Raw genomic sequence first — 26,787 nt, forward strand, 5'->3', positions numbered from 1 at the left:
TGCCTTCACAAGCAAATCACTGTGACTTTGTCTGACTTTATCAGGGACTTGTGTTTTCTTATGGAAGTTATCCCCTGCTTTATGTCTTCTGCCAAATCCCATTGCAAGAAAAAAGGTCTATGCACAGATTTTCCCCCTTGTAGTAAGCAGGCAGCTCAGCCACCCCAGCAGTATTGCCTGCATCTGTATGATTGTCATCAGTAGAAAAGGTCACAGGCTGGACAGGCTGAGCAATGAATGGGAACAAAGAGGAAAACTGGACAAGTTGAGGGAAAAGAGATCTATGAAGCCATGCTTCAGCCTCCCTAATCATCTAGACCCCACACAAATATTTCTCCCGGTAGAAAAAAACTCTGTAGATTGACACAAGGAGAGCTTAAGATGTCTTGAGCGCTAGAAAGCAAACAATTAGAGACAAGGCTACAAACATGTCCCAGTACTGGGAGCAGATATGAAGTCCCAACCCCTTTTGTACATATGGAAAAAAAAAAGAAGTTAAAAAATTCACAACTTGAATTATTTCTTAGGGAGCTATCATTTAATTTGTGTCACATGTAGCACCTGAGAGATGTGGTTCCCTGAAATCCAGTTGTTTGACAATGCTTTCATCAAGGCCAGGTTAATGGGCCACAACTCAATAAAACTCTTTATAGAGCAATTTAAATGGGTTGTGTCTCTCCTTCACCCACAAGAAAATCCTGTCCAGAGGAAACTGTTTAGGAATGAGTTTCCTTTCTGCTACTTTATGGAAAAGCAACAATGTCAGCTAGAGGCACTTTGTAAGAGGCATTCCATAAATCCAAACCAATTAGTGCACAAAAGTAGGCAAGCAGAGTCTGTGTGGACACCCTAAAAATGTCCATTAGCACACATCTGGAAACAACAGCAAAATGTACTGACTCAAAAGGTGTCTGCCCATCCTGCTGTTGTTTCACCCCCCAAAGCACATTGGTTTATTTTCTTTTAGTGCAGTGCATACAAATTCCATATATGACAAACATAGCTAAGACTGTAAAGTCAAGAAATCCCTGTCTCTCATCTGAAGGAAAATAAAAAGAGAAATACAGATGTATTTAAGACAGTTTTGCAGTGGCAATAGCAACAGTGGCCACCAATCTGAGTAAGAAAATTAATGAAGTTAAAGCTTTCAAAATCTGAGGAGGAATATGAGATGGATTCAGTATGGGATAAAGAATTAAAAGAAATCTCAATCCTGAAATATCAGCATGATGCTCATATTAACAAATGTAAATTAATATCAAAGATCAAACCTTCCCAAGGAAATTCTGACAGATTACCTTTGATTTTAAGAGTCAGTGCTAGTGGAAAGCAGAGATTATGAGAGATTATGTAGTGTGCCCAGGCAGCCAGGAGAGCCAGTGGCATCCTGGCCTGCATCAGGAACAGTGTGGCCAGCAGGAGCAGGGAGGCCATTCTGCCCCTGTACACTGCACTGGTTAGGCCACACCTCAAGTACTGTGTCCAGTTCTGGGCCCTTCAGTTTAGGAAAGATGTTGACTTGCTGGAATGTGTCCAGAGAAGGGCAACAAAGTTGGGGAGGGGTTTGGAGCACAAGCCCTATGAGGAGAGGCTGAGGGAACTGGGGTTGCTTAGCCTGGAGAGGAGGAGACTCAGGGGTGACCTTATTGCTCTCTACAACTACCTTAAGGGAGGTTGCAGACAGGTGAAGGTTGGTCTCTTCTCCCAGGCAACCAGCACCAGAACAAGAAGACACAGTCTCAAGCTGCACCAGGGGAAGTTTAGGCTGGATGTTAGGAGGAAGGTCTACACAGAGAGAGTGATTGGCCATTGGAATGGGCTGCCCAAGGAGGTGGTGGAGTCACCATCACTGGAGGTGTTCAGGAGGAGACTTGATGGGGTGCTTGGTTGCATGGTTTATTTGATTAGGTGGTGTTGGATGATAGGTTGGACACAATGATCTTGAAGGTCTCTTCCAACCTGGTTTATTCTATTCTAATATAGCGTAACATAAGTGCATAATTTTTCAGGAGTTTAAAATTGAGTGAGATGATTGTACCTTTACTATTCCATTCTAATGAAACATTTTTTAAAAAATCTTTGGAAATCATCAACCTATGCAGTATTAGCCAAATTTCAGACAAATCACTTCTTGCTTTAACTTTTAGGGTAGTGTCCTATGTTCTTTTGGGTAAGCTTAAGCAGATCACTCACCTTCCCTCCTACCTCAGAAGTGGTTAATTAATATTCATTGACATTACATCCCTGTATCTCTTATGTGAAATTATTTAGACTGTTTACATCTCTAAGCTCTGACTTACATTTGTGCTAGGCAGATGACCCTAATTTAACTACAAATAACTTTATTATTTATGCTGCAGATTCATCTTAAAGAAGTACTAAGAGCCCCTTACATGACCTTAAAGGTGGGATGCCCACATTGGGGTGCCCGCAATGACACAGACATGTACTTTGTAACTTTGAGAATTAAAGTAAGGAAATATGGCTGCTGATCCAGTGTCAAGAGCAGAAGTGCAAGCGAGATCAAAGCATTTTTTACCACTTTAGACTTGCCTTTTCTGAATTGGCCATTTCATCCTAGGCAGGCCTTGTTTTGTGGTGTTTTGGCTGTACAATTTACTGTCACAGGAGGCTACAACAGTAGTCAGTGACTGCACTAGCTTTGTGCATTCCAAAGCAGAGACCAACTGAATTGTTAAGGCAGCAGAGAGGTGGACAGATGCTGGAAGAGCTAACCTAAAGAGACACATGCAAGGAAGCTGGGAGATGCTGAGATTCTGCTTTGCAACACCAGACACAACAGGACATTCAGGAGGCAGAACTAGCATCCAGTCTCCTAACTCTTGAGGTCTTTATGATGGCAGTAGACACTCTCAATGGCTATGGTCAAAATAGGTCTTTTTCTTTTTCTTTTTCTTTTTTTTTTACAACAGAAAACAGGGGGAAAAAAAGCTCTCAGAGGAGTTTGTTAGTGCAGTTCTTCCTATAGTAATGAATAACAGTCACAGGCAATGACTCCAATAAAAATAACCATCATTGCATGCACATGTGGTTAGGCTTACTCCCAGAGGAGACATTCAATACTTGCAAAGGAAAGAAATGGAAGGAAAACAAACAAAAGGAGAAGACTGAAATTAAAATCATGGATCTTTTAAGAATAGTGGAGCAATAGGGGAGTGGACAAGTCAAGGAAAGAGGACACTCCAAATCTCAAGCCCTGCTCTACCTGGCTGGCTTCAGATCTTGCTTCTAAAGAGCAACACCTACATAAAAGACTTTTTCATAGTGCCTAATTCCAGAACCTGGCAATTGCTATTCATGAGTTTTCTTTCTAACTTTGCCATTTGTTTATTGAGCAATTCTATGAAAATTATGTACTACTCCTTTGCTTCAGTCCAAAATGAGGCATGGAGACAGACATCAGACATCTGTAGTAAATGTGTTAATTTTCTGCTAGCTAGGTAGAGGGTGCAGCAGAAGGATTAATAAGTAACAGCTCTGCTATCTATTTTCTCAGCTATTCAAAGAGATCAATCCCTTCCCTTCTCATAAAAGCAGAACAAAGACAGTCACTAGCAACAGATGACCAGTCTGCAAATTGTTTCAGTCCTTGTGCTGTGCCAAACATCGGATTTCAAGTGAGAGAGCTCAGCATGTACTATGTAGTGCCATTCAGACATGGTTTTAGCTTCAGGCACTTTAATAAGGAGCTCTGAATATCCCTGGACTGAGTAAACTTTCCTGCAGTGGAAGGAAACCATCAAAACCTCAAATGAGTACCAAAGACCATCACAGACAACAAGAGCAAAATTTTCCAAGGTGAACTGCCCTGATGTGCTCCAGAGCAACAACTCTCCCAAATGCAACAGGCCAAATCTAAATGCTGGTTTTGCTTAGCTGTCCTCTCCCAGACTGAAAGCAGATCCCTGAACACTCTAACCCACAGTGTCTTTTCCTGTATGAAACTTCAGTGGCAGGGGACTGCACTGCCCAGGCAAATGCTGGGCAACTTCAAGTTTTAATTGGAAAAGAAAATGCAATCCTAGATGGTTATGCAAATTGTTCCTGAACTGCAGCAACCCAGCCAGGGAACTGCACAACATCGGGCTGCTTCTAACATACTTCTGGTGCAAGTTCCTCAGCACGGAATACAGGGTATGCAAACCCTTCTGCTCATGTAACACCAGACCCTGTGAAATTCCTCTTCCCAGAAGTGCTTTCTGTCTCTCTGCCATGTGCCTTACTCCCTATTTAGCAAAATTAATTTTGCTGTCTTTTCTGTTTAGGGGTCTCTTCTAATAGAATAGAATTAACCAGGTTGGAAAAGACCTTGGAGATTAAGTCCAACTCATCACCCAACACCATCTAATCAACTAAACCATGGCACCAAGCACCTCATCCAGTCTCTTCTTAAACACTTCCAGTGATGGTGACTCCACCACCTCCTTGGGCAGCCCATTCCAATGGCTAATCACTCCTTCTGTGAAGAACTTCCTCCTAACATCCAGCCTAAACTTCCCCTGGTGCAGCTTGAGACTGTGTCCTCTTGTTCTGGTGCTGGTTGCCTGGGAGAAGAGACCAGCCCCCACCTGGCTACAACCTCCCTTCAGGTAGTTGTAGAGAGCAATAAGGTCTCCTCTGAGACTCCACTTCTCCAGGCTAAGCAACCCCAGCTCCCTCAGCCTCTCCTCTCAGGGCTTGTGTTGCAAATCCCTCCCCAGCTTTGTTGCCCTTCTCTGGACACCTTCCAGCAAGTCAACATCCTTCCTAAACTGAGGGGTCCAGAACTGGACACAGGACTCAAGATGTGGCCTAACCAGTGCTGAGTCCAGGGGCAGAATGACTTCTCTGCTGGCCACACTATTCCTGGTACAGGCCAGGATGCCATTGGCCTTCTTGGCCACCTGCTGGCTCATGTTCAGCCTACTGTCAACCTGTACACCCAGCTCCCTTTCTGCCTGGCTGCTCTCCAGCCACTCTGACCCCAGCCTGTAGCGCTGCATGGGGTTGTTGTGGCCAATGTGTAGAACCCAGCACTTGGATGTGTTCAATCTCATGCCCTTGGACTCTGCCCATCTGTCCAGCCTGTCAAGGTCCCTCTGCAGAGCTCTCCTACCCTCTAACAGATCAACACCTGCCCCCCAGCTTGGTGTCATCTGTAAACTTACTGATGATGGACTCAATCCCCTCATCCAGATCATTAATAAAGATATTGAATAGGATGGGGCCCAGAACTGATCCCTGGGGGACACCACTGGTGACTGGCTGCCAGCTGGATGTGGCACCATTCACCACCGCTCTCTGGGCTTGGCCCTCCAGCCAGTTCCTAACCCAGTGCAGAGTGCTCCTGTCCAAGCCACGAGCTGACAGCTCAGTCAGGAGTTTGCTATGGGGAACGGTGTCAAAGGCCTTGCTAAAGTCCAGGTAGACTACATCCACAGCCTTCCCCACATCCACCAGGCAGTCACCTGATCATAGAAGGAGATCAAGTTGGTCAGGCAGGACCTGCCCTTCCTAAATCCATGCTGCCTGGGCCTGATCCCTTGACCATCCTATAAGTGCTGTGTGATTGCACTCAAGATGACCTGTTCCATAATCTTGCCTGGCACTGAGGTCAGGCTGACAGGTCTGTTATTCCCTGGTTCCTCCTTCTGGCCCTTCTTGTGGATGGGCATCACACTGGCCAGCTTCCAGTCATCTGGGATTTCTCCAGTGAGCCAGGACTGTTGAAAAATGATAGAGAGTGGCTTGGCCAGCTCATCTGCCAGCTCTCTCAGCACCCTAGGATGGATCCCATCCAGTCCCATGGACCTGTGGGGATCCAAGTGGCTGAGCAGGTCTCAGGATTACAGGGGAACTATACTGCTCCCTGACTCCATATGCCAGCTCAGGAGGCCAGCTGTCCAGAAAAGAGTCCTCTAGAGGCCAGAAAATACCACAAGAGCTTGGCCATGATGATTTCTTATGCCATGATACTTTTGAGGCCCAAAGCCCTGGTAATTGTCCAATGTGATTGGTAATTCAGGAGAAAAAGTGTGTAGCCTTTACCAAGTAGGAAAGTGGCCAGCCAGCCAGTTCCTGGTTACCACAATGAAACTGTAGCAAGAAAACGGATTTGAAGATGGTGCTGTGACTGGATAAAATAGTTGGTAGTGTGAGTACAGGGGAATTCCTGTGTATGGCAGCTTGTGGTCACTTATCAGACTTAAGCACACTGGTAGTGCAAAGATCAGAAAATAAAGTGTATGTAGCTCTTTAGAGCCTTCCATACTGTTCCACTGGACTTTGGCTGTGGAAATAGGAAAAGAGTTGAAGGTTACAATTCCTATTTATGACACTGTATTGGAACACTGCCTTATCCCTAGGATCATGCATCCCAAATTGAGAAGGACTCCTAAGGGACTACCAGTACAACACCACCAGATCACTTCTCAGAACATATGTCTGCTTCCACTCAGCCTAACAGACTTGCCTGGCAGAGACAGGACCAGCAGGGAGAACAGCATGGAAGCTCAGCAGCTGTGCACTTTCTCCTCTACAGAACCATGTGCTCAGACATTGATGCCACTGGCTCCTCTGCCCACATGGCTGCAGAGGTGGTAAACAAAAAAAAGCATCCATCCCTTGTCACTGCATGGAATAGATTAGCTTGGTGTAATTCACCAGCACCACATAAGGGAATGTACATTCTTCTCTATGTAATTGGTATATGCATTACCATCATGATTAATTACTTTTATTATTCTTCAGATCTCTGTGAACCTTCTCTGGGCCAGTTTTATCAAAATATTTATCTTCCACAGATAAAAAGCTATCTGTTGTAAATTCTACCCCAATGCCACTTCTAATGTGTATCAAATCTTTATTTTGCCAATACTTATTCTTTCTTTCTCCTTCTTTCCCCTTTCTAAAGAATGAAAAGGAAAAAAAAAAGAAAAGAAAAAGAAAAGAAGAAGAAAAAACCTCAATATTACTGTTCATAAACTGAAACAAAAGTAATCCACCATAAAACAGCATCACAGGAGTGCTCTGCCCATCCTGCATTCATTGTTTTTGGACATCAGTAAAAACAACAGTATCCTTCATACTTTCTTGATGTAAAGGCATAATCCTAACTTCCTAGACTTGGGCCAAAAAGACTGGGATTCAACCAAGTCCTAGACCACAACATAAATACTTTTCACCCACACTTGTGGCTGCAAAATGCTTTTGACATGAAACAAACAAAAAACTTTTCCAACTTCTTTCATGTGTTCACTTTGTTCTGTCTCTAAAAGTGAAGTCCCTGGAGACAAGCTAACACAACACTGCTAAATTCACATGCAAGAGACAGCAATATTACCTTACGTAAAGCCTCAGTAGAGTGCATTTTAGAGTCCACTGGGCATCACATAACAAGGACAATAAATAAACCCAAAAGCTAACATATCCATGAGCTAATAAACACAGATCTAGTATGTGTGCTTTTGGTATACTCATGCTTTATGGGTGTTGAGAAAAAGTGAAAGATTTCATTTAAAATTTGATTCCAGTCTTTCTACAAGACTCAGAACATTATTGGGAGAGATTTTACCAAGGAGGTGGAAAATGATGTTTTCAAAGAAAGCTTAATGGCTTTATATATAACATCTGCATTGCTGGATGTACAGTCCTAGAAAATCTTTTCCCTAACAAACATGAGATGTTTCAGGAATCTTAATTCACAATAAAGTTGGTGAGGGGTTTGAAACACAAGCTCTGTGAAGAGAGACTGAGGGAGCTGGGGTTGCTTAGGCTGGAGAAAAGGAGACTCAGGGGTGACCTTATTGCTCTCTACAACTACCTGAAGGGATGTTGTAGACAGGCAGAGGTTGGTCTCTTCTCCCAGGCAACCAGCACCAGAACAAGAAGACACAGTCTCAAGCTGTGCCAGGGGAGGTTTAGGCTGGATGTTAGGAAGAAGTTCTACACAGAGAGAGTGATTGCCCATTGAAATGGGCTGCCCGAGGAGGTGGTGGGGTCACCATCATTGGAGGTGTTCAGGAGGAGACTTGATAGGGTGCTTGGTTGCATGGTTTAGTTGATTAGGTGGTGTTGGATGATAGGTTGGACACAATGATCTTGAAGGTCTTTTCCAACCTGGTTTACTCTATTCTGTTCTAAAGGGTAGTGTATGGCCACCAATCCCCACCAGGTAAGGACAAACATGTTTGTTCCAGTGCATGACAGAGATGCAGTAAAGGCTGGACAGCCCTTCAGGACCCAACCCATTAGATCTGAAACTTTTGATGGCAAATAGCAATCAGTGGGCTAATGAATCTTCTATGTTGGAGAAGAAAGAAAAGCAAAAATCAGATCATTGTTTTCAGAGAATTACTGGGAGCAGCATTTATGGCTCTTGCATGGGGATCACACTTCAGAAATTCAGACTGGTCTGTGTGCATTAGGGATCTTAACTACATGTGATCCTCTGAGAAGTTGTTTTGCTATGTTCAAGGAACAAAAATGTAGCCACAGCAAAGAAAATGCACAACTGTAGGAAAAAAAAGACCAAAAAAAAGCTCCACTGCTTTCTTGCAGTGGCACCCAAATGGCAACTTTTGTTATATTTCTTAGAGGAAGATGTTTTGGTGCTTTAAAAAATATCTTAGTACCAATTAATTCAGGTAAAGAACTCCTCGGGGTTTTCCCATGTTAATTAACCTTTTCCTCTTTTTAGCCTGCTCATTTATTTCAAATAGAGACTGAGATGACCATTGTAAGATCACAAGGGAGAAGACAAAATGTATGAAAAAAGGAGGAAAAAATATTTTCCTCTATTTTTGACACGGGATGTACCACATCCAGCTGGAAACATCAACACCAGTGAAGAGGGGATTAGGTGACTTTCCATCTGTAGCTTGAGATGGCTATGGGGACAGAGTTTTATATTATTACTAGATAGATAAATAAATAGTGAAATTAAGAGAAAGAACTTCACTGACATACAGTGAAGAACACAATTTGGACTAGAAACATCAATTTGCAGAGTAAAACGGCAGTGCTGGCTCAGGCCTGATAAGGCTTTGCTGGCTCAGGCTCCAAGCAAAACCTCCTGGACCGCTGTCAATTCTGTATAAGGCCAACTCAGGTGTTTTTGCAACCTAAACTCCACAGCCTTCCACTCAGTGCTGTGGAGCACATAAACACTCCGAACAGCAGAGACATTTGCGCAGCCACATTAAGCCAAATGGCAGAAAAAGCCAAGCTCGATTGTTCACTCAGGACTAGTACAATTGCAACTAGTTATGACTAGTGCAACTTCTGCTAGAGACTTGGGGCTTGTAGGAAATGACTGATAAGGAAGACCATGAACCATAACTGTTATGCAAATGTGAAAGGGCCTTGCAAACGCAAGATAAATCAAATGCGCTCTTTCCGGTGGAGAACAGCCTCAGTAGTACCTCATGTGCTACTTGCAACCAAGAATCTCACTTTTTAAAATGAGACAGAGAGGCTTATTGACAAGTGACCTGGTTAGCTACCTCCAGTTTAGTGTTGCTTCAATATGAATATTCAAAGAAGCAGCCATTCATTAACTGAACTGCACTTTAGAGTACCTTCCTAGCAGTGTCTGAAACGCTTAAGTTATCTATCAAGTGAATACATAGAATACATAGAATAAACCAGGTTGGAAGAGACCTTCAAGATCATCGCGTCCAACCCATCAACCAATCCAACACCGCCCAAGCAACTAACCCACAGCACCAAGCACCCCATCAAGTCTTCTCCTAAAATCCTCCAGTGATGGCGACTCCACCACCTCCCCAGGCAGCCCATTCCAATGTGCAATCACTCTTTCTGTATAGAACTTTTTCCTAACATCTAGCCTGAATCTCCCCTGGCACAGCCTGAGACTGTGTCCTCTTGTTCTGGTACTGCTTGCCTGGGAGAAGAGACCAACATCCGTCTGTCTACAACCTCCCTTCAGGTAGTTGTAGAGAGTAATAAGGTCACCCCTGAGTCTCCTCTTCTCCAGGCTAAGCAACCCCAGCTCCCTCAGCCTCTCCTCGTAGGGCTTATGTTCCAAACCCCTCACCAACTTTGTTGCTCTCCTCTGGACTCGTTCCAGCAAGTCAACATCCTTCCTAAACTGAGGGGCCCAGAACTGGACACAGTGCTCGAGGTGCGGCCTAACCACTGCAGTGTACAGGGGCAGAATGACCTCCCTGCTCCTCCTGGCCACACTGTTCCTGATGCAGGCCAGGATGCCATTGGCCCTCTTAGCTGCCTGGGCACACTGCAGGCTCATGTTCAGTCTACCGTCGACCAGCACCCCCAGGTCCCTCTCAGCCTGACTGCTCTCCAGCCACTCTGACCCCAGCCTGTAGCTCTGCATGGGGTTGCTGTGGCCAATGTGCAGAACCCGGCACTTGGATGTGTTAAATCTCATGCCGTTGGACTCTGCCCATCTGCCCAGCCTGTCAAGGTCCCTCTGCAGAGCCTCTCTACCCTCCAGCAGATCAACTCCTGCCCCCAGCTTGGTGTCATCTGCAAATTTACTGATGATGGACTCGATGCCCTCGTCCAGATCATCAATAAAGATGTTAAAGAGCAAGGGGCCCAGCACTGATCCCTGGGGCACACCACTGGTGACTGGCTGCCAGCTGGATGTGGCACCATTCACCACCACTCTCTGGGCTCGGCCCTCCAGCCAGTTCCTAACCCATCGCAGTGTGCTCCCATCCAAGCCATGGGCTGACAGCTTGGCCAGGAGTTTGCTATGGGGAACGGTGTCAAAGGCCTTGCTGAGGTCCAGGTAGACTACATCCACAGGCCTCCCCACATCCACCAGGCGGGTCACCTGATCATAGAAGGAGATCAGGTTGGTCAGGCAGGACCTGCCCTTCCTAAACCCATGCTGGCTGGGCCTGATCCCTTGGCCATCCTCTAAGTGTTGTGTGATTGCACTCAGGATGACCTGCTCCATAATCTTTCCTGGCACTGAGGTCAGGCTGACAGGCCTGTAATTCCCTGGCTCATCCAACCGGCCCTTCTTGTGGATGGGTACCACGTTGGCCAGCTTCCAGTCAGCTGGGATCTCTCCAGTGTTGGGAAGGGAGGGAGGGAAGGGAAGGAAGGAAGGCAGGAAGGGGGGGAGGGAGGAAAGGAGGAAAGGGACAGAAGGGGGGAAAGGGAGAGAGGGGAGGGAAAGGAGGGAGGGAAGAGAGGGGAGGGAAAGAAGGGAGGGAAGAGAGGGGAGGGAAAGGAGGGAGGGGAGAGAAAGGAGGGAAGGGAGAGAGGGAAGGGAGGGAGAAAGAGAAAAAGAGATAAATAGAGCAAAAGAGAAAGAAAAAGAAGGAAGGAAGGGAGGAAGGAAGGGAGGGAGGAAGGGAGGGAGGAAGGGAGGGAGGAAGGGAGGGAGGAAGGAAGGGAGGAAGGAAGGGAGGAAGGAAGGGAGGAAGGAAGGGAGGAAGGAAGGGAGGAAGGAAGGGAGGAAGGAAGGGAGGAAATAAGGGAGGAAGGAAGGGAGAAAGAGAAAGAAAAAGAAAGAGTAGAGAAAGAAAGAAAGAAAGAAAGAAAGAAAGAAAGAAAGAAAGAAAGAAAGAAAGAAAGAAAGAAAGAAAGAAAGAAAGAAAGAAAGAAAGAAAGAAAGAAAGAAAGAAAGAAAGAAAGAAAGAAAGAAAGAGAAGAGAAAGAAGAGAAAGAAAGAGAGAAAGAAAGAGAGAGAAAGAAAGAGAGAGAAAGAAAGAGAGAAAGAGAAAGAAAGAAAGAAAAAAGGAAAGAAAAAGGAAGGAAAGTAAAGAAAAGAAAGACAATGTGGTGGAAGATAGGAGGCAGGGGCATTTGCCAAGGCATTCCAAAGATAAACAGTTTTGGTCATTGCTGCTCTGATGCTACAAGCAATGAAACTTCAGATATTGGTGAGAGAATCTGCCCTAGGTTAATTCCACTCAATTTTGAGGGGAAAACTCACAGTGAAGGCCAATCAAAATCAGGAAAGTGATTCTGTATAAACAGGATGGGAATTTGTGTTCATTACCTCTCTGCAAAGGGGCTTAAGCTTACAAACAGAACATTCTCCAGACAATTCAGACCAAAGTCTGAAAGTAATATCTGGCTCTTTCTCTCTCCTATTTTTATGCTGTTTTAGTGAACTGTAAATACAGTGTTTGTAAAGGGCGTTGGATTAACAGCACCACAGACTGAAGTTCTCTGTTTATATTCAGAACAGATTTTGTTATAGTAATCCTACCCCTCCTATCCTGACCTTTAAGTGGTTCTCAATAAAGAATAGGAGACAGAGCCCCGATTTCTGAGAATTTGCTATGTGATTAACACGAAGGTGCACAATCATCAATTAGACCAAGGCAAAAGGTCATTTTCCCAGTTACAGAACAGAGAAAATATGTAGAAATTACAACAATAATATCACACTGTGACTAAGTCTCACCAAGGTAACAGATCTATTTTTCGTAGCATGTTTGCAAGAGGGGAAAAAAACCCTAAAAAAACGAGGTTGACAATACTAGAAATAAAGATGTGACATTAACCAACATGAAAGATAAGAGTCTACACAAGAATTTTAATTGTCTGGAAATGTAAGTTCTAGCTACTTGCTTGATGAGAACTTGTAAGTTTTAATATTGCAGGAGGAGACAGGAATGCAAGGTGACTTCTAGAGCTGAGGCTTAGGAAAATCAGCCATGGTATCAACAGAAACTGCAAATGAGGAAGCAGACGGTTTCACCATAAAGCTCATGCCACAGTCTCAGTTTCATTAACTTTTTGTTAATGGTGAATATTGATGAAGAAAAGTTTATGGTATGCCAAGGAGAGAGACTCAGGAGAGAAATCAGTGACCACAGTTAAAAAGACTTCAGCAGCTGAGTTAATCTGTGAAGAAAATTGGGAAGAGAAGCAGGAGTACCACCTTCACAGCTGAGAAACTTCATACTACCAGGAAGTACAAAGACCTAAGTGTCTGAAATAGAGGCACTAAAGGTGGCAGTGGCTTAGTGGCACCTAAGTGGCAGTGAAAAGATTCCAGCTCTGCTCCCAGGATTTACTCTGGCCAGTGACTTCTTTATGACTCAGTTTCCTTGGTTATGAGCAACAGGCATAGGCACTGCAGAAATCAGCCAGCTAATGCTTGCACAGTAATTTGAAAATATGAGATGGTTAATTCATAACCATGAAGGTTAGCAGCAACCAGAGAGAAGTCTCCTTTGAGACCTGACTGCTCTATCAGCACAGACATCTAACAGAAAGAACCTGCCTCTGCCACCAGCCTCAATAGGAAGACTTGATAGAACCTCATGACTGAGTCTGCTTCTCTGCCTCAGAGGTGTTCCTGCTTCTCTGTTTAGGGTGCTTTGAACTACAGATCCATGAGTTTGAGGTTTGCAGAGCTACTGCTCTATTTTGCCAATCTTACATTAGAATAATCTTCATCAAGAACACTTGCAATGCTTGCACATTTTTGCACAAAAATGAACTACTTAAAGGCTTTCTTCTGATCTTTTCCATATTATCTAGGGTTCTTTCATTTCTATTTAGATTCTTAGATAACAAATTGATTATGTAAGTGTTATATAAGCACCTGAGTAAATGAATTCTTGTTCAAGAATGATGGAAACATTTTCCTCAATATAAAAGTGTCCTATTAAGAGGAGAGGGCCATAAATCCAGCCCCACTAAATGCAGACAGGGCTACAGTGATGTTTATGTTGTACGACCATCCCCCACAAGTCCATTAAGAAGGAAGTTTACTGGAAGCAGATACACACACAAACACACAAGTCAGGAAAGTAAGTGACCTAGTGATGTTTGAGCTCCAAATACTCGTTGATGAACCTCCTCCAATTCACAGCATACTTTTATTTGGCACTGTTGCTGGATTACATCAGTATCATACTGTGTCAATAATAATTTGTTTATTCTACAGTTATGCACTGTGTCCAGTTTCATCCAGATCACAGGCAACTAAAGTTCACATTGCTGCTTATGCTTGTATCTGATCACGGATAAGCAAAAGATTTCAGCCCAGAGCTTTGTCAATCAGGGGAAAAAAAGGCACCTTTTAATTATGTATTTTAAGGGATGTGGTCTGTACACATGCATAAAAGTTTGAGGCATAACAGCCTTTCATTTTGTCTAATATATAATGAAACAATGAAAATAATGAAACAATAGCAGAGGTGAGGCAGAAGCCTCCGAAGCAAACCGTGTATCCAAGGCAAAACCCCACATTCCTTTAAATGCATGATTTTGCAGAATTCAGATAGTGCTCCTGCACTCTTGCCAGAGCTGTATTTCAAAAGCAGCATACTCCATAATGGAGAGCCATAAAAAATTAAGCTTACCTAAAAAAAATTATAATTTCCATGCAAAATTTCCTATTTATTGCATGACTCCATACCATCATTCTAATCTTCAAAACATAATTGAAAGAAAACTCTTTGTGTTTTCACAGAGCTGATTTTCCATTTGATAAGCACATTACATAATAAGATGGCTCAGAACAGATACATACTTTACACTGCTTACATTTTAAAACAACCCAACATCTCTTTTCTATCACTGCTCACTGGACCTCATCATCCACTGCTATCTACAGATTTTATCACATTTAAACAATTGGGGAAAAAAAGTAATGGACTATGTACATAATCTGCATTGCTGTACAATGTACATGATTCATAAAGCACATCAGGACAGGTTTTCCTGACAGCTGCTGAATGGCATTTCTTTTGATTTAATACTTCTGCTAAAACCCCACATGCAGAGTTTTCTTCTGTACTTGTTTAAGATACTGGGACTTCCTTTTCTGAACCTCCCCTAATGCTGGCTCAGCAGAAATCAATGCAAAGAGCAATACTTGCTTCACACATAACAGTGGGCAACCTTTACACATCCTCAGTCACCTCTTTTGGTCAAACAGCAATTTTACTGTCCACTGTTCCGTGGGCTTTTTCTTTGTCCCACTGTGTCAAAGACTGAACTAGCTTCTCCTCCACACCCACTGAAGTAGCTCAAAAACTTTCTATCTGCATTTCTCAACCCTAGTGGCCACCTCCATCCTCCTCATCTTACTCTAAAACTAGGTTTAACACTATTACAAATATCTTTGTTTCCATTGTATTTTCTTCTTCTCCATTTGCTTTAGTAGGTAACTGTAACTGCCACAAAGTTAACAGAAGAAAACACACCTATGCTGTGTGTGTTTTATTTGTATTAGATGTTATTCCCTCCATCTCAGAATGGTTTTAGTAGATGTTCTGATTGTATTTCATTACTCCTTCTCTCCCTCCAGTAAGTAAGATCATCTCACCACAGTAATTAGAATCTTTTGTAGCATGAGACTACAATCTTCCACTACACATAGAAGCTGGATGCCATCTCTGAACTTCATTACCATACTTGCCATCCTCCAGATAACTAAGCAAAATTTAGAATGCTAACCCCAGACAGTAGTACAGTGCACGTTTCTTCTCCAGAGCCTACTTGCATGGTTTGAAATAGTTTTGTTTGTTTCCCCTTTTTATGGATTTAAACTTCAGCTGGTGTTATCTTTAAAATGGGATGGCTATCCAACATCTACATAGTCCACATAACAACCACCTTCCATGTTTTACAGGGAGAGATATATCTGGTCTCACTTATGCTCTGAAACCATCAAGAATACAAGAAGTTACATTACCATTTTTAGTATATTTTCTCAATGATTAGTAGAGGTACAGCCAAACATCTGTACAATTTGATAGAACTGCTTCACTAAAATTTAAGGTAAAGAATCATGGCAGGTGGCCTTAGCAACTCACATACATGTAAAACTTTCCCCCCGCTCCTCCTGCCTCTCTCCCAGCCCTTCCCCATGCCACTGAGTACCATGGTTACTTCACCATCACAATTTTGGAATGCTTATTCAGAGCTTATTCATATGATAGTAAGCAGAGCAAGACAAAACAGCTGGTCTGTAACCAAGGACACAACAAAAGCTATGTCTGGCAGTAGTGTGAATGAGAGAAGGGGTTTGTGTTCTGTTTTGGTTAAGAATGAGATAACATATACTTACAGTTGAAACATGTTGCCTGAAGCAGGAAAATGCTACACAACAGTTCACCTGGCACAGCTTGAAAGCTCTAGCCCATATCTCAATCTTAAGACCAGTTGCTCTCCAATTATTCAGCCCCTTGAGCTGGAAGAGAGGGATGGGGAGGAGAATGAAGCCTGCATAATCCCAAGATGAGATGTCTAGCAACCTACTCCGCTTAGACACACTCAAATCTACGGGCCTGGATGAAATTCACTCAAGAACACTGAGGGAAATGGTGGAACTGTTCACCAAGCCACTTTCCATCATTTACCAACAGTCCTGGCTAACTGGGGAGGTCCTAGCTCACTGGAAGTTAGCAAATACAATACTTATCTATAAGAAGGGCTAGTTCCAGGGAACTACAGACTTCTTAGTCTGACCTCAGTGCCAAGGAAGGTTATGGAGCAGATCATCTTGGGTGCCATCCTGTACAGGATGATCAGGAGATCAGGTCCAGTCAGGCAGGTTATTCAGACAGGCAGGTCCTGACTGAATAACCTGATCAATCTTCTTCCATGACAATGTGATCTGCTTAGTGGATGAGGGAAAGGCTGTAGAAGCTGTCTACTAAGATTTTAGTAAAACCTTTCAAACTTGTTCCCACAGAATTTTCCTGGAGAAACTAACTGCTCCTAGCTTGGGTGGGGATACGCTTTGGTAGGTAAAAAACGGCCTGGATGGCTAGGCCCAATGAGTTAAATCCAGTTAGTGACCAGCCACAACTGGTGTTCTTCAGGGTTCAGATTTGTGGCCAGCCCTCTTCAATACCTTTTTCAATGATCTAGATGATGAAATCGAGGTCAGCCTCAGTAAGTTTGTAGATGACACTAAGCTGGGCAGGAGTATTGATCTGCTTGAGGGATCTGGACAGGCTGGATCGATGGGCCAAGGCCGGTCGTGCGAAATTCAACAAGGCCAAGTGCAAGGTGCTGCGCTTGGGTCACAACAAGGCCAGGCAATGCTACAGGCTTGAAGAAGAGTTGCCTGGCAGAAAAGGACCTGGGGGTGCTGGTTGAAAGTTGGCTGAACACGAGCCAGCAGCGTGCTCAGGTGGCCAAGAAGGCCAAAAGCATCCTGGCCTGTATCAGGAAGAGTGAGGCCAGTAAGGAAGAGGGAATTGATCGTGCCCTTGTACTTGGCACTGGGGAGGCTGCACCTTGAATACTGTGTTCAGTTTTGGGCCCCTCATTTCAAGAAAAACATTGTGGTGCTGGAGCACGTCCAAAGACGATCAGTGAAGTTGGTGAAGGGTCTAGAACACAAGTGTTAAGAGGAGCAGCTGAGGAAACTGTGGTTGTTTAGCCTGGAGAAAAGGAGGCTGAGGGGAGACCTTCTCACTCCCTACAGCTACCTGAAAGGAGGTTGTAGCACAGCAGTACTGGTCTCTTCTCCCAAGTAAAAAGTGATAAGACAAGAAGAAATGGCCTCAAGTTGCACCAGTGGAGGTTTAGACTAGATACTAGGAAAAATTCCTTTACCAAAATGTTTGTCAAGCAGTGGAACAGGCTGCTCAAAGTGACTGAGTCACCATCCCTGTTTATATTTAAAAGACATGTAGATGTAGTGCTTAGGGACCTGGTTTAGTGGTGGATTTGGCTGTGCTGGGGCAACAGTTGGACTTGATAATTTTAAAGGTCCTTTCCAAACGGAATGATTTTATGATTCTAAACGCTCTTTCTTGGGAATACCATAGGAATACACTGATTTGTTACAAAAGAACACTTCTACGTGCACTTTCCATCTGAGAATTTCAAAATGGGTTACATACATTAACACAATACTCTGAATCTCTCAAATCCCTTTGAAACCTATAAAATAAACCAGGCCCACAAGAGCTGCCATACCAGGTCTGGCTAGTGTCACACTTAATCCAGCACCCTGTCTCACAAGACAAGAATAAAACATTAAATATAGTATGTCAACATATTAAACCCTACCATGCTGTCCCCCAAAGACAGCTGAGCACACATGAAAACAGTAACCTCGAAGTCTGTGGACTCCAGTCCAGGAAAGAAGGATAATTATACACATAGGGGTAACTGAGGAGTCTGACAGTTTCTAGAGCAGCATGGCTGGGTTTGGCCCAAACTCAAAAGGGTCTGCATGTTTACATATGGATCTCAGGAAAACAAATGCCATGGTTAACTACTTATAAAACTGCTTAGGGAGAAACAAGTATCAGTATCCACAAAGATAATAGCAAGTTCCCTTCATGAACCTATTTGTGTGAAACACTAACTTTTTTCCAAGCTCTTATGCTACCGTGGCACTATGGAAGTCATGCAGCTCAGCAGCTATATACTGCTACTGTTGATAATTCCTGTGAGTTTTGGTGGCATAATGAATTTAAACGCACACTGGAAACCTCATTTTGCCTTCCCCATTGGTGTTGCTTCTGTCCTGGAGGAAACAAAATCCAGAACACTGGCTTCTCAATGGGGACAAAGGGGTTCATCTATTTGCTTAGGAAACTGTTCCTATCCAACTAATAAAGCAAGCCTAATTGATTTTAAGGCAGGCAGGATGTCCCAGAAAATTTCATTGCTTTGCTAAACTGCTTGCTTTCTTATTAATGTTCACCAGACATATGGAGGGTGGGGTGGAAAAAAGGATGGTTGGCCAAAAAAAGGTCTGCTGGATAAACAAAATGAAGGAATCTTTTACATAATATATATATAAAAAATCCTGTGTGGGAATTTAGTGCTTGATTTCCCTAGGTTTGTTGCATACTTGTTCTGCCACCTGCTGTGCTGGCATTCCCCAGAGTTTCAGGAACATCCCCAAGCTTTCCCAGAAATGGACTACATGTGTCCAGAAGATACTACGGTTCTCAAAAACTGCTTGCCTGAATCCTCCTTAACAATTACATTATCACTTCATGCTTTGAAGAATACTACCCTTGGGCCTCATGGCCCAGTGCGTCTCAAGAGGTACTTTCCCTCTTGATGAGTAAGTTTTCCCATCAAGAGGATTAGGACACTGCCTCTACTACCACCAAAATCAGATGTAAGGGAAAATCCCACAGACTGTCACCACTGCCCCAGCTCCTTCAGGGAAAGAAGAAGAGAAAGCAGAGCCAGGAAGAGCATCTTTAAGAAATTAAGTGACTGAAACAAGAATGAATTCTAGCTTAAGAAAGAAAAAAAACAAATTGTGTCCACTGTGTAATTCAGAACAAAACATGTGTTATTGTGTTTTGTACTGTGTATTGACTCTGCACAGTTACAAACTGGGGAAAGCAGGGAAAACCTTTGCATTACTTTTCACTGAAAACTCTGGAACAATTGTGTGTTTTCAGTAATTCCTGAGGGCAGAATTTCACTTTAAAATCAAGACAACCCAATTAATCACAGGATTTGTTTTGGGGTTTGTTGTTGTTGTTGTTTTTGTTTGCTTGGTTTGGTTTTTTTGGTGGGTGGGTTGGTTGCTGGGTTTTTCTTGGTTGTTTGGTCAGGGTTTTTTGTGCTCTGTTCAGTTTGTTGTTGTTTTGTGTGTGTGGTTTTTTTGTTCTTGTGATTTGTTTGGGTTTTATTATAATACAGTAATACAAGAATTTGTAGAAGTGATCACTGACTTGGTAATTTTTGGACCTCCAAATTAAGCTTCCTTAAGATGTGTTGATTTAAAAATCACTGATGACCAATGGCTCCTGGCAGAACCACCTTAGGATGACTGAAATGGCATCTTGAACAATTAATGCACAATTAATTTCTGACAGTGAGTTGAAAGCAATTACAAGAGAACATACGTGTGCAAAACCAGCAAGTTAACCAGTACAGCGTGCTACAGGTAGGGTAATTCTAGATGCCTTCCTCTAACTGGAAACTGCCTGACTAGGTGAAAGACTTCTATGACTAAGAGAATTTATCTGAAAAAATAACACATGCATCAGCAAGAAGAAAATACTTACAGGACATCATGGACATATCCTGCTTCATTCATGGATTCACAGACATATCACTATTTATATCACACATCTATTTCAAATTACTTTGCCTTTAATAATACACACTATTATTTACTTTCAGTTTGGTTTTCATTACTGTAGGTTTAGTTCTTCTGCTTAATTAAACAGAACAAGCCCATGGCTTGACATGCAGGCAAGGTGGTGCACCTCATAAACCCAGTTAGAAAAGAGTAAAATTCTGCCTCTTTGGAGGTTTTTTTGGCACATCATACCATGGTTTTTGTAATGGAATTTTAAAAGCTTGAAAACAGTACTTCATACACTTGCATTCATTGCTTCTCAAACAAATTCAGGAAAAATTACATTTAACATCCAAATGTTCTTTAGGAAAACTGCTCCCTCTTTCCAGTAGCAGAGGAATGTTCTTGATTTTTTTACTCGACTTTGTGCATCACGAAGGAATACAGAGCCCAGTTGCTGCCCTTTTCCCTTTGCCAGGTCCATCTCTCAAGTTACCTCCAAAGCGATCCAGAAAATTTCTGAACAGCTTTGTATTTTGCAACACATGTAAAGAAGGAAAAATCATCACAGACCAGAATAGGAAGCAGAATACAGAGAACTTAAAAGAACACCAGCAGTAAGAGTATATTTCTATACAGCTGCACAGTCTTTAGAAGCAAGTCCGGAAGGTGCCTCTTCTACCTGGATGCAACACACTGAACCTGCTACGTGTGAGCTCAGAGGACTACCTGTGCCTCCTCACAGTGCCCACTATTCTCTGGAACAGAAGTACCTTCACTTTAATTCTCCTTCTAGTGAGAAGAATGAAAGAGGCTTCCTCTCCTCTGGCACTACAGGCTGCTAACTACAAGTGAAGAAACTTGCGTTGTGGCAATAAACCCAGGATTATCAGTTTGAATGCACGTGGGTAGTAATGCTATACAAGTAAGATGGTCTGAATTTTGCATAGCAGTTTTTCTGACAGCTCTCTACTTTAACAGGCAGAAAATCAATAACATTAAAACTGTGGGTCACAGCCTTGGAAAATATTTACATCATCGCAAAAACAGACAAGACAAAGCCAAAATGCAGCTATCCCAAGGGAGAGATGAAATCATGGCTTATAATGTTTTCGAGAACAACAAAAAAATGTTATTTCCTCAATCAAATCCCAAATGTCTTGCCTTCTAGTTTTTCACTTTTTCTCTTTTGTCTCTCTTTCTGCCCCCCCCTAATTAAGAGGTGAAGATTTCAGTTGAAAATTCTACTGTATTTCACTCAAAAGTTTCTAACTGAAAAGCAAAGCATTCTCGGTTTTGCAGGCATCCTTCTGGAAAACAGGTCCCATACTTAGTGCTCAAAGTTAAACTTGCTGGTGCAGGCAGTAAGCTTCCACTTACAAGCAGAAGCTGCAGAAGATAGAATGCTCCCTGTCCTAACAGTCATAGTCAAAATTTGGCACAAAGAATGCAAAGGGTGACAGCAAAACAATCATGGCAGTGAAAGGACTAGCCTCCTACCCCTGTTCCAAAAAGCCTGTGCAGGAAGGCACTTTCAGGATTAACCTTAATCTGCATAACATGAAATGCACTAAAAGCTCGAGGAACTTGTATGCCTGTGCCAACAGGCCAGGGCTACGTCTTGTGACATTTAAGCCCATCCTAATGCAGGGAGGCACTGGAGGACTAGATCCCAAACAAGTAATTGGCTGTAGAATGCCAGGTTCTCCACACATACAGCATAACCACAGAGGCTGAAGGACACAGCCCATGTGACCAAGCACTGCTGGTGTAGCTTTATCTAAATTCTCTTCATTGCCAGTTCTCACCTGTCTTGTTGGCAAGTCATGATATTGTAGTATGAGCCTGGTGTTGACGCTGTGACTCCATGTGTTGCCAAGGGCTGCTGTTACACAACCATATTCCCTCTTCCGACTTCCCGAAGTTCCTGAAGGTAAATATGAAAGAAAATGCATAAGGACTGCACCACAGAGAAGTGTTCAGCATGGAGACTCTAATCGATCGACTCAGATCATTCCCTGGTCACAACTAGTACTTAATAGGTAGCACCACTACATCAGTCCCCTCCTTTTCTGATTTATTTACTCAACTGTAGTGCGAGTTCTCCATCTTACCCTCTAATATCTAGACAAAGTGCCAAGAATTGAGGATACACTGCATTGTTGTGTGTACCTTCTTGGACAGACTAGTACATTTTCTAAATATCTGGAGGTACACCATGCACGGGGGGTACTTGCCTTTTTCTCATTAGATAGTCAACTCCCAGGCAAACTCATTTTCTGTGGGCACAGAGGAGACTGAAGCAAGCCAGTAGAATGAAGGCATATAATAATAAAAAGGAACCTAAAAGAGTAGAATGTGATGCCACAATACCCTGATCTAAAAATCAGAATACTGCTTCATGCCATCTTGCAACCTACAGATTTTCTAAGATTTACAAAGAAGGGAGCCCCTTAGCAGCAAACACCATTCCAGTGTCTCTGAAATTATATGAACTTTATATAACCCTGAAGGAAAATGTACTTTGCTGCAATCAGCAGCGACAACATAAAGAAGTGTTTGTAATAATGCCACATGATCCAGCTTGCTAAACTGTCATTGTGCCCGAGCCTTCTTGTACTGAAACCAGAGACCTACATATACACACAGATACATCTGCAGGCAGGTAGGTGCCCGAGACCTTCATCTTTGCTTACCACAAGCTCTGTGTAAGATGGACACATGGGCGACTTGTTTGTACTTCAAATGACACTTCAAGAATAAAGCCAGCCAGACAAATCAAAGAAATTCAGAAACAAAATCCCAGTTGTTATGTGGGTATAAATGATCATGTGCAAGTTGACAACTGAACTGTTTGAGGCAATCAGTCCATACTGTTAAAAAGCTACGAATGAGGGAGAGAAAGTTAAAGTCAGGGAATTTTCTGTCATTTATCAAGCAACAAACAAAATTGCTTCCCCAGGACAGTCATAAAATCCAAGTCAACTAAGTCAGTTAAAGTTAGACCAGACACTTACTCTGCAATACAAACTACAGAGTAGCCTTATGTTTCTGTCAAATGATCAGTAATACAACAGTTACTGTTGAAACATAAATTATAAAGTACTAGGTTTTGGAAGCAATACTGTACTATGATGATAAAGTTATCTCATGGCCCAGTGGAGCTTCTGGAAGATTAAGGTTTAAAACCCTTCACTGCTTTTACATACGCAAGGCTGTGGGGTTTGTTACTCTTTAATTCCCAAGAGAATTTCCTCTTTAACTGAAGTTCTTATTTTGGAAAAATATCCAGTAAAGGTTAAGATCAAAAATGTTGGCATGCAGTAATAATTTATACTTGTATCACTGCTGGTAGTTTGCAATGAGAAGGACGCTCGTTTAAGCTTGACTGGAATCGATTCTGTTCAGTGATTTTAATTTTCAGCCTGGTGTCTTAGAAGAGATGACACTTTTTGAAGCTAATGGCATGCTTTTGCAGGCAGTGTCTGCTTCTAGAGGTGAAGAAGCTTGATGTTTCTAGTTAGTGCTAAGGATTGGTATGGGAAGGAAGGCTCTTGCTTACTCTTGTTCCAATGAAGACCAAGATTAGGGCTAAATATTGTGCACAATGCTGGGGGTGCAGAAAGTAAGAGGACACATCTGGGGGGAAGAGCAGACAGAAGAGATGACCCTAAACTGACCAGCAAGGTGTTCCATTCCATATACACCATATTTGGTACAAGGCTGAGGGATCACAAGGGTAGCTTCTTCAGTGGCTGCTGTCTGAGAAGGACTATGTCCACTCTGCCTTCAGTCCCAATCCATACATTCCTGCATTGAGGTCCAGAACCCAGCTTCTGGGTGTGGTTCCCATCTGCATCTGAGCCCAGTCTGGGACTTCCCCAGTGCCTGCCCACTGAGTGGTGACAGTGACACAATTGCCATCAGGGTGGTTGGGCTTGATACTGGTTCTGCATATATTTATAAGTATTTAATCTTATTATTACTATTTTTTATTAAAGCTGGTTTAGTTTTGTTTTCCAGTTTGTAAGTCTCTCTCCCTTATTCCCTTTCTCTGGGAAAGATGAGGGCCTAATAGAAAGCCTCTGTCACTCATTTAGTGGCTGGCCCAGCCACTTGACAACACTGTATTAGACTGGATTAGAGAGCAGAAGGCTAGAGAGAAAGGCCTGGAAGAACTGCAGTGCCCTGAAGTCCTCAAACCTTCTCCACAAATTTTAGAAGTTTTGATTAACATCAACTGGATTTGGATTAGGTATGTAAATGTTTATGATCTACAGAAGAAATTAGTGAAACACCTGGTTCAAGACAATAGTTTGACAAGAGCTCAGACCCTGAAATACTTCCCACATCACAGAAACTCCCAGCAACATGCTCTAACCTCACTTTTCCAGAGCAACATCTGCTCCGGTCTGAAAAAAGGCTATAGCTGTGCCATCTAGCAAGAATGGCTGTTTTTCTTTCCTCAAACCATAAGAAGCAATATCTTGATAAAAATCAAGAACTGAATAACTCACCATGAGCACACCTATCTGAAAGCTTCAGCAGTAGGAATGTTATTCTGTTAATTAGCCTAACCGATCTCTATCGGGACGGTGGATTTGCTGACAATGATTTCTCTTCATGTATGGTTTGGATTTAATTTGCTCAAGGAGAAAACAGGTTCAAGTATTAAAGTAGGGTACTGGGAGGTCTGTATTCCATTCCCTTAAAATGACTTAAATCAAGTTACTTTGGTTAATTTCTATAAGCTTTTGGGTTTGTACTAACACCAAGAAAGCAAAATGTCATTGCCAACAGGCTGAGGGAGAATTTTATGAAAGATGGTGAAGCAGCTTTAATGTTTTGCAATCCTCTGTCATGTGTAATAAGCTGCAAGTTCCTTCTGTAATCAACACTGCCCTTCCTTCCCACCTGCTAGAAACAGGTAGAAATCACAAAATTCAGCAGAAGCAGCTAAGTGTGAGTCCTGCTGCATGTGGAAGTGTTTCCCTCACAGCCAGCGTAACTGCATCTGTGTACACAGCTGGAAGCCACTGCTCCACACCACAGAGAAGCAATTCACTCACCACTGCTTGGGAGCCTCTGAATACAGACAAAAGGCCCAGACATTCCAGAAGTAGCCCCTGCTAGCATAAAACAGATGGAAAATTCACATCCAAATTTCCTTTCAATTATGTATCTTTGCTATTAGCTAACAGGAGGAGCAACATCTCTGTTGCCCGAGTCAGGCATTTAAGTGGTTAAATGTCTGGAGCCTGCTGATATTACGGAGATATCACTCCATAGCATTTCCTAAGTCTGCATTCCTTCCAGGCCTAAAACCTGTCCCAAAGTGAACAGAAGTGCTAGAGGTGTAAGGCTTGTGGCAGAACAAGCAAGCTAATTGCTGTCATTTATTTTATTTTATTATACAGGAAAAAGCCCACTGTACCATACTGTGTCAGCCCCTGTCTGAAGAGGGCTGTTTGGGTGACCTACTTTCAGGCAGATCCTCTTCTGTGAAGTTATTCAAATTTATGACTCTGGTGCAAAGTGGTTAGTAAGCCTGGAGCAAATTTACAGAGAAGACTTTTTACAGGGTGGAAAGGAATGCCTCAGAGGAAAGGTTTCCATTTTATAAGAGATCCTCCTGCAAGCTGATGCATTAGGCAGCCAGAGAGGCAAACCAACAAGAAATGAAGTAAACTGAGGGGAAGCAGTGCCAGCTTTGCAAAGAAGTTCAAGGGCAGTAACAGCACATGCTTCATTTCTTCTCTTTGCTCTAAGCACAAGAAGATAGTAAATGTCTCAGAGGAAGGAAAGAAGATATGTTATGAAAACAAATTTATATTCAAACACAGAGTTAAAAAAACCTTGGACTTATCTTTTCTGTTATTTCAACCACTAGTCATTAACAAACTGAACAAAGGAAGTGGATAAATAATACTGTTCAAAGAGAGTGATATTTTTCAGCAAACTTTGCCTTGTTTTTCCAAACCCTGATAATTTCATACTTAGAGATGAGAGTATCAGACTAACTTTGTCCCAAGAAGAAAATAGGCTTATAAGGGACTTTGGTCAGCGGTCCCCAGACCATCTAACCTCAACCACCTCAGAGCAGCATGGAGCAACAGCTTCCAGATATGACGTGAAGGTGCTTATCCATACTATGGGGTGGATGCTTCCACAGAGTCAGTGGTGTGCCACAGACAGACAGGCAGCAGTTCCCATCTCTGCAGCTTGCTTAGAACACATTTGTCACTCCAGTCATCGCTAGCAGGAAGATTTCTGCTTAGAACAGAGGTGAAGCAGGGAGTACAGGGACTAGGGATAATAAGAAAACAGGCCTGAAAGATAGATTAAAGTGGCAGATCTCAGTTTATGGATTCACTATGTGGGGAAAGGCAGTGAGTGTTCAGAAGCACAAGGATAGGATCCTGGCCTAGTGGAACTGAAAGTGCATGCTAGAAGGATGGGAGAAGACCTCTGAACAGTCCCCTGCTTCAGATCCAGTGAAATGGTGATTTCAATTCCCGTAAACACTCTTCCCCTTTCTCAGACAAAAAGAACTAGCATTAAACTAATCTGCAAAGGGCACATCAGCAGACAGGCCAAGGACTGCATGAGGTACCTGTTTTACTGTCTCCTGTGAAACAGAGCTCTTCAGGGCACTGGCAGAGACATCAGCAGAGAACATATCTGTCTGTTCTGGATTGAAAACACAAAGGAGGAACTGGCTGCTTCAGTCTCACTCAACATTGTCACATGTGAAAATAAAGCTTCTTGTGGTTTGAGTCAAATGCAAAGTAAATGTCTCTTCA

At 42.8% G+C, this 26,787-nt stretch overlaps 1 protein-coding gene across 1 annotated transcript in view; it reads right to left on the bottom strand.

The window, feature by feature from the left end:
• Positions 1-26,787, bottom strand: part of RAD51B (RAD51 paralog B) — a 396,338-nt gene that overhangs the window by 140,827 nt on the left and 228,724 nt on the right. The window contains exon 8 of the mRNA XM_009897215.2: positions 21,793-21,911. Within this exon, the coding sequence (XP_009895517.2) occupies positions 21,793-21,911 (119 nt within the window). The remainder of the gene's footprint in view (positions 1-21,792; positions 21,912-26,787) is intronic.

Source organism: Dryobates pubescens, chromosome 5 (genome assembly GCF_014839835.1).
Source record: "Dryobates pubescens isolate bDryPub1 chromosome 5, bDryPub1.pri, whole genome shotgun sequence".
NCBI lineage: Eukaryota > Metazoa > Chordata > Aves > Piciformes > Picidae > Dryobates > Dryobates pubescens.